Source organism: Astyanax mexicanus, chromosome 2, assembly GCF_023375975.1.
Source record: "Astyanax mexicanus isolate ESR-SI-001 chromosome 2, AstMex3_surface, whole genome shotgun sequence".
Classification (NCBI taxonomy): domain Eukaryota; kingdom Metazoa; phylum Chordata; class Actinopteri; order Characiformes; family Acestrorhamphidae; genus Astyanax; species Astyanax mexicanus.
The window spans coordinates 75,808,596-75,816,836 of NC_064409.1; the positions used below are offsets into that span (position 1 = coordinate 75,808,596).

Genomic DNA, 8,241 nt, shown 5'->3' on the forward strand with positions numbered 1-8,241 from the left:
GCATAGGTTTCTATGATCCATTTTTCTTTTTACGGTTAAAAAGTTATGGTAATATATGTGACTATATACTGTATTTTTACAGTTTTACAGTTCATTATTATTTTTTAACTTGCAATTTCTATGCCTTAACTGCTATTTACATGTTTTTTTTTTACATTCAAGCAGATTTTTTAATGATAAAAATACTTACCACCACATGATTTCACAGGTTTGATGTGGAAGTTTTGAAAGCTGACAGCTCTGTCCGGCGGGGCACATTTTGTATTGCATGAGGACGTTATTGCCTCGTTATTCCACATGCGAGCGTCCGTGCGCCGGCGGACTCAAAATGTACTTGAGTAAAAGTAAAATTATCTATTTTAAAAACTACTTTAAACATTACAAATTACTCATAAAATCTACTCAATTACAGTAACTTGAGTAAATGTAATTCATTACTTTCCACATCTGATAACTGTATATTGCCAAAAGAATGAACTCACCTTTCTTCATACACAACTATGAACTTGAGTGATGTCCCATTCTTAATCCATAGTGTTTAATATGACATCAGCTGACTCTTTTTTAGCTATAATAGCTTCAACTATTCTGATAAGGATGTCCACAAGGTTTAGTAGTGTATTTATGGGATTTTCGACCATATTTGACCATTCTTTTAGAACAAACAAAGCTCATACATGTCTTTATGGATATTGGTTTGTGCACTGGTCTATATTCAAGTTGGAACAAAAAGGGAATGGCCCCAAACTGTTCCTGCAAAGTTGGAAGAATGAAATTGTCGAAAATCTCTTAGTATGCTAAAGCATTAAGAGTTCCTTATAGTTAAACTAAGGAGCCGAGCCCACCTCCGGTAAAAAACAACTTCACACCATAATGATTATCCCCCCTCTACCAAACTTTTGACTTGGCACAATGAACAGGGGGTTTAACTTTCTTAAACACTTCCACTGTGTTATAATATCACTGACAGTTGGCTGTGGAATGTTTAGTACGGAGTAGTGAGGAAATTTTACGACTGGACTTGTTGCACAGGAGCTGCTTCCTATCACTGTACCACAGTGCTGGAGTTCACTGAGCTCCTGAGAGCCTGAGACCCATTCTTTCACTAATGTTTATAGAATCAGTCCCAGCATGCCTAGCTGCTGCTTTTATTAAACACTTGAGGTGTAACATTCTGACCAAGCTCAGTAGTTACTAACAAACTCCGGACCCTAATTTGATGAGAGAAAAGCGTAAAAAAAGTGAACACCAGTATACACCAGAGCATACACAAGTACAAAACGTTTACTAGGTTTCCCCAAACAGACAATGCCCCATTGTCAGCAACAACAATGCCAAAATAAAATAAAGAAATATTAAATAAATATAAATGATATATATATAAATATATATATATATATATATCGTCGCTGTCCGATGAAAAACACGTATCTCCAGTTTTTGCGTTTTTTACTTTTTTTCATGTGTTGAATGTGGGAATGCATCTCTACCTATCCATACAAGTGAAGATGAAAATGACCAATCAAAAGTCTGAAAAATCGCTCATCTGTTTTCCGCGTATCTCCATTGGCTGCTAGACCTGTCTGTCAAACCGCGTATCTCCTCCTCCCAACCCCCGCCACCTCTCTCTGTGGACGTGAAGAAAGTTGTTCTCCGGCAGCGTAGCTCAAACACTCAAGGTAAGAATTAAACTGTATCTGTTTTAACTAGTCGCTAACACGTGTAAATATGTGTCACAGTTCTATGTTACTTCATTTGAGCAGTGTTTATTACAGATTTTCGTTCGTAATAAGGTTAACTTGCTTAAAGGCTAGTCAGCTAAGTTAACTAGCTAGCTAGCTAGTTGTCTAAAACACACATTAGCTAGCTAGCTAACTAGTAGAGGGTCAGGCAGTTAACGTTATGTTTTGTGTGAAATCTGTCTCTTTCAGACCAGAAATGTCTCTCTCATTGAAAGAGCTATGTGCACTGGTAAATGTACCGTATGATAGGACACTGGAGGAAAAGGTGTTTAGTGAGGAAGATGAGGAAGACGAGGAAGAGGGTGAGGCTGTAAGGCAAGAAGAAGTCGTGTTAGGATGCATTGAGTCCTCTTGTGAGGAGCAAGGTTTATGGAAAATGTGTATTAACATTAAGTCAGACAGAGTAAAGATTTCAGAATTTAAGTTTTTACTCTTCAAAACAAAGCCTGAATTCGGTCAACTAGTGCAGGCACTGTTACAATATTTTCTTTTCTTTTTATTGAAGATGCACTTTGCCCCAGAAATATCTCTGGACAAGAACAGGCCACTGAGGATGTGCAAGATCAGGTGGAACATAATGAATCCGAAAAAGACGGTATGTGTCTGAAAAACACACAGAGGGAGAGAAGTGTGGGTGTGAGAGAGAAAGAGAGACTATTTAACCCATAAAAGTTTAGACCCAGTTTTGAATATTGATACAAAATCCCTAAGATACTTTACCTGAGATATTTACCTGTTTATTTCTTATTACATGAGAAAGGGGGTACATAACTTAATATTTTAAGGTTAAAATTCCAATGTAACATAAATGATAAGAATAATTTAGTAATTTGAATTTTAACATTTTGTTCTAGAAATAATTTCAGAGCTAGTTATATGAAAAGTAAAGGGTTTAGGACACGTAATTATGAGATCTATTGGGCTGAGCACTGGAAATGCAAGAAAGCAAATAGCAAATTTTTCTGTTGTTTTTTTATTAAAGATGCACATTGTTCAAAAAATATCTCTGGACAAGAGGATGCTGCTGATGGACAAGATCAAATGGCACACAATGGATCTGAACTAGTGGGTATGTGTGTGTCTCTCTCTCTCTCTCTCTCCCTTTTTCTCTCTCTCACACACACACACACACACACACACACACGGATGGACTTGTTATCCCATAAGAGCTCAGACCCGGTTCTGAATATTGATACAAAATCCCTGAGATACTTACCTGAGATACTTACCTGAGATACTTACCTGAGATACTTACCTGAGATACTTACCTGAGATACTTACCTGAGATACTTACCTGTTTAAGGTTAAAATTCCAATGTAACATAAATGACAAGACTAATTTCATAACTTGAATTTTAACATTTTGTTCTAGAAATAATTTCAGAGCTAGTTATATGAAAAGTAAAGGGTTTGGGACACGTAATTATGAGATCTATTGGGCTGAGCACTGGAAATGCAAGAAAGCAAATAACAAATTTTTCTGTTGTTTTTTTATTAAAGATGCACATTGTTCAAGAAATATCTCTGGACAAGAGGATGCTGCTGATGGACAAGATCAAATGGCACACAATGGATCTGAACTAGTGGGTATGTGTGTGTGTCTCTCTCTCTTTCTCTCTCTCTCTCTCACACACACACACACACACACGGATGTACTTGTTATCCCATAAGAGCTCAGACCCGGTTCTGAATATTGATACAAAATCCCTGAGATACTTACCTGAGATACTTACCTGTTTAAGGTTAAAATTCCAATGTAACATAAATGACAAGACTAATTTCATAACTTGAATTTTAACATTTTGTTCTAGAAATAATTTCAGAGCTAGTTATATGAAAAGTAACACTTTACACTTTAGCGTTTGGGACACTCGTTGTGTTTTTTTTATTTTTATTAAACACTTGAAATGAAGTAAGAATGTTTGTTTGTTTTTTTCCTTCAAGAGGGCAATAAAGAAAATGATGTAGCTGAGGAGGCTTTAGGTGGAGAGTCTCGCATGGGAAGACCAAAAAGGCGGACAAACACAGAGACCTGGAAAGTCAACACTCAGAAAAGGAGAAGAATGATGGGTCAGTCATATCTTGGAAGAAGGCAAAATGAGGAAGTGACGAGGGAAGAAAGAAAAATGGGTAGGCCATGCCAGTCTGTATTTTGTAGGAAATCGAAAAAGCTGCACTGTGAAGCAATACAGGAAGCGGACAGGGAGGCAATTTTTAAATACTTCTGGGAAAAATTAGACTGGAGGGAGAGGAAAATTTATGTTGTGTCACTGGTAGATGTAGGCCCTGTGAGAAGACGACGGACAGGAGAAGAACAGTCAAGGAGGTCAGCATCCATTCTGTGTCACCTTAAAGTGGATGGCAAAAGGACCAGGGTATGTCAGAGCATGTTTCTTTCAACACTAGGGATCAAGCAGTGGTGCTTTCTAAGTTGGGTTGGCCGGAGAGAGCCTGAAAAGATAAAGAAAACCAGCATCAGGAATGAAGAGGTTGAGTTCCTTCAGCAGTTTCTAAAGGACCTTCCTAAGGTTCCATCTCATTACTGCAGATCTTCCTCTACAAAAATGTACTTGGAACCTCTTTTTAAATCCATCAGCCATCTTCATTCTGAATACACCCATGCTTGTGCAGAAAATAATGTCCAGTCTCTTTCAAGACAAGTATTCAGTAGCATTTTTAACCAATTAAATCTCTCGCTGTTTCACCCCAAGAAAGATCAGTGCAATACGTGCTGTTCATATAAAGTTGGAAACATAGATGCTGGCACATGGGAAGAACATTGCAGGAAGAAGGAGTCAGCAAGAGTGAGCAAGCAGGAAGATAAAAACAATGCAACTGAGAAAACAATGGTGGTGTGTATGGATCTGCAGGGTTTACTTCTTTGCCCCAAACTTCAAGCCTCAGCACTCTACTATAAAACCAAGCTTGGTGTCCACAACTTCACAATGTACAACATGGCAACCCATGATGCTACTAATTATTTGTGGCATGAAGGGGAAGGTGGACTCACAGCTAATGAATTTGCTTCATGTATCATCCACTTCCTTGAGGAACACAGCATGCATGATGAATACATCTTATGGAGTGATGGATGCAGCTATCAAAATCGCAACATAGTTTTAAGCAATGCTCTGCTGAAGTTTGCAACTGAGAAGCAAAAGGTCGTTACCCAGAAGTACTTGGAAAAAGGGCATACACAAATGGAATGCGACTCCGTGCACAGCGTGATAGAGAGAAGACTGAGAGACAGAGACATCCATGTTCCAGCCGAGTATGCCACGGTGATCAGAGCAGCACGGTCCAATCCCAGGCCATACAATGTGCAATATGTCAACCACAGTTTCTTCCAGGACTACAGCAAGCTGAAGCTTTGTAAGTCCATCCGTCCTGGCAAAAACCCTGGAGAATCAACTGTGTTTGACCTCCGGGCTATCAGGTATGCTCCATGACATAGATTCTCATCTGTCTCACTCTAGTACGCTCAATTATGTCTCATTGAGTTGCACAAACATAAATAAAAAATTAACAAAACAGACATTCGCGATTAAGATAATGGCAGTTCTTATCACCACCCGACTGATATATCCCTGGTATCATTACTGGTTATATTAAACTGTTGTTATACTTACCTTAGCACTTTGAATGACCGTTGTGTATGAAAGGTGCTATATAAATAAACTTGCCTTGCCTTAGATGCTTACCTGTTATACTTACCATAGATGCTTACCTGTTATACTTACCTGTTAAACTTACCATAGATGCTTACCTGTTATACTTACCATAGATGCTTACCTGTTATACGTACCTGTTATACTTACCTTAGATGCTTACCTGTTATACTTACCTGTTATAAATTTGCACACTTTTTGTGTTTTTTACCATTTGCTCTCTTCCCTCTGTTTTCCTTTGATCTCCTGGCCCCTTTCCCATTCTTACTTTTCACCCTCTTTTTCTCAGGTACAACGTGGATGGTACCATGGACTACAAAACTGTCCATGCAGATGACTGGACACCTTACCTCTCACCCACTCTTAGGAAGAGGAACAGTGACACCACAGTGCTACCACTGTACACATCCAGCCTGAGAATCAAGGCGCTGAAATACAAGCACCTCCAAGAACTTAAGAATTTCATTCCCAAGGACTTTCATGGATTTTATGATTCACTTAACTATGAGTGATATGCATCACCAGTCTGCAGGTTCACTGTTTAATGTGGAGTTGGCTCACGTGTGTACATAAAAAAAAAAAAGCCACAGACCATTTTCTTGAGTCTGACTGTGAGTCTCAAAACATGATTTATGTGTTTTCCTAATGATTTCCCACAAGTAATTCAGATTTGTATCCAATATCTACATGGAATTTAGTTATTTATCAAAAAGAGATATAACATTTTATTAGTAGTTGATACAGGTTATTCTATTGAAATGTTTGTTGGTTCGTATGTTTTTTCTTGTACATATCTGAAATTTATATGAGGTTTTTATTAAATGATTGACGTTTCCTCGTACAGTAAATAATAACTTGATTTATAAATTACATTGTCTGTAACTTTTAAATTTGTATTAGTTGAAAGGTATCTAAGTGACATAGTAAAACATTTCTTAATAAATCTATAAATATCTGTCATGTTGTGTTCTTGATGCAGAATAGATTAAAATATAACAAATATTTTACAATGCAGTATTTCTGAATTATATTTCTGAATTATTCAGATTTTAGTGTTAAGAATTGTTCAGTAGGAATTTCCTAGCTAGTTATCTGGCTAAACTGATTTGTGAAAGATGTATGCATTGGTTGATTCCAAAAGGTGGGAGCAGAGGACACCAGGAGCATGCATCCTGCCTCTTTAAAAGGCAGTAAGGTATTGTGCAAAACAATATGTAAACAGTCCAGGTCTTGCTAATATAATCAACTGTTTAAATATGCTGTGTTGGGGAAAACCCGTTTTGTAGAAAAATATTTTCGTAGTTTTTTTTAATGTAATGTTTGGTCTCTTTTGGGGTATGAGGATCAGCTGATCGCGCATTTCCGCGCGTCAGATATTAAACCAGCATGGAAACAATAAGTCACACTAAGGATTCAGTGTGATTTTTAGTCAATAACAGTAATACTAGACTCTGCTCCCGTTAAAACATGATTTATACCGGTAGAGTGTAAGGAGAGCGTTCAAACTGCGCAGCTTGGTGGACGTGACTCTTTGGAATTCACTGTAACGCCCGCGTATGGAACACCCGCGTATGTCCTTTTTGCCGTGTACAAAGCACGTAAGTCCATTTAACATATAAAACTATATAACTTAAGAAATCAAAATAATATATATGAATTTTAGAACTAAATTATATGTAAACAGCGTTATCTGTTGTTTATTTTACCCAATATTATTTAATTAAAAACGTTTTTTGCTTTTCCTGAAAAGTCCGGTTTTTGGAGATACGTGCTTTTCATCGGACAGCGACGATATATCAACTTCCAAAAATACTCAAAATAACAATGGTCCAAGACAAAGAATTGTTCCCCCCCAAAATAGCAACAGTAATCAAGGTAAATGGAATGTCCAAAAAAGACACGAAAAATGCAACAATAATACAAGCAAAATACTGTAAAAAAAAAAGGCAAAATCCAACAATAACCCAAGCAAGAAAATATCCCAAAAAGCACAAAAAAGGCAATAATAAAAAAGGCAAAAAAGCAGAAGAAAAACCCAACACAAATGCCTACAAATCAATCCAGGGCACAGCAAGTATCAAACAAAATCAAACAAGCAAAAAAAATATATAATAAGAATAATCTCACCCAGCTACCTGATGTATCTCCACCGACTAGAGAATTAAGGACAAAGAAGAATTAAAATAAAACACATGCAGCCAAAATTGTGTGAGGGTTAAAAAACAGCCATGGCTGCGTCCGAAATCGCGTACTTCCATACTAAACAGTATGCAAAAGCAGTATGCGAGATGGGGTAGTGTGTCCGAATGCGCAGTAGGCGAGTTTGAGGACGCGAAAAGTTCCCGGATGACCTACTGCACCAGGAGAGATTTTTAAGTATACAAGCCCAGCACACTTCACCCGCTAATATTTCCCACAATCCACCGGGAGCCGCGCTGAGCTGAGTGACCCGGCAGTGAGCGGCGGAGCGGCAGAGGGGAGGAGAGAGGCACAGAGAGAGAAGTTTATAAGGTGAGGATAGTCAGATATCCAAACTATTTTGGTTGTTTGTGATATCAGGCTGTAAATGAGAGATTTATGAGGGTTAGTTTAAGTTAAAGTAGCGAGTTATAGGGATGTGGGTTTGTTATTAATGCTGTTGCAGACAGAATATCTTTATTTTCGTATCTGAACTGCTTTACTGAGCAGCGTTAGCCCTGTGCTACTGAGATCAGTTAGCTTAGATAAGAGTTATTAAACTTATCACAACTCTTTATTAATCTTCTGTTCTACAACACCAGCGATTACTAACTCACTACAGCCCTGTATGCTGCTGCAGTGCTGAGGAGCTG

At 37.8% G+C, this 8,241-nt stretch overlaps 1 protein-coding gene and 1 long non-coding RNA gene across 6 annotated transcripts; one reads left to right on the forward strand and one right to left on the reverse strand.

The window, feature by feature from the left end:
• The first annotated feature begins 1,409 nt into the window (after nucleotides 1–1,409).
• On the forward strand, nucleotides 1,410–6,996 carry LOC125799188 (uncharacterized). Of its 5 annotated transcripts, XM_049475255.1 has the most exons (7): nucleotides 1,411–1,679; nucleotides 1,932–2,044; nucleotides 2,248–2,337; nucleotides 2,725–2,811; nucleotides 3,243–3,329; nucleotides 3,687–5,178; nucleotides 5,700–6,996. In XM_049475255.1, the coding sequence occupies exons 2-7, from the start codon at nucleotides 1,939–1,941 to the stop codon at nucleotides 5,920–5,922; spliced, it is 2,085 nt and encodes a 694-aa protein (XP_049331212.1). In that variant the 5' UTR covers nucleotides 1,411–1,679; nucleotides 1,932–1,938; the 3' UTR covers nucleotides 5,923–6,996. The 5 variants fall into 5 exon arrangements, with proteins under 5 accessions (XP_049331213.1, XP_049331214.1, XP_049331212.1 ...); XM_049475256.1 differs by lacking the exon at nucleotides 3,243–3,329 and having other exon boundaries at nucleotides 1,410–1,679; XM_049475257.1 differs by lacking the exon at nucleotides 2,725–2,811 and having other exon boundaries at nucleotides 1,410–1,679.
• Nucleotides 2,867–5,700, reverse strand: LOC125799191 (uncharacterized). Its single transcript, XR_007438018.1, has 3 exons — nucleotides 5,548–5,700; nucleotides 3,463–5,482; nucleotides 2,867–3,036 (listed from the first exon to the last, which is right to left on the reverse strand). It is a non-coding gene; the product is annotated as an uncharacterized LOC125799191 (long non-coding RNA).
• Nucleotides 6,997–8,241: the final 1,245 nt, after the last annotated feature.

Bases quoted from the DNA above. Each gene is read 5' to 3' on its own strand.
- LOC125799188 (XM_049475255.1), top strand. From the start codon at position 1,939: ATGTCTCTCTCATTGAAAGAGCTATGTGCACTGGTAAATGTACCGTAT. The intron at 2,812-3,242 runs GTATGTGTGTGT...TTTTTATTAAAG, and splicing joins CAATGGATCTGAACTAGTGG to ATGCACATTGTTCAAGAAAT. The intron at 5,179-5,699 runs GTATGCTCCATG...TCTTTTTCTCAG, and splicing joins TTTGACCTCCGGGCTATCAG to GTACAACGTGGATGGTACCA.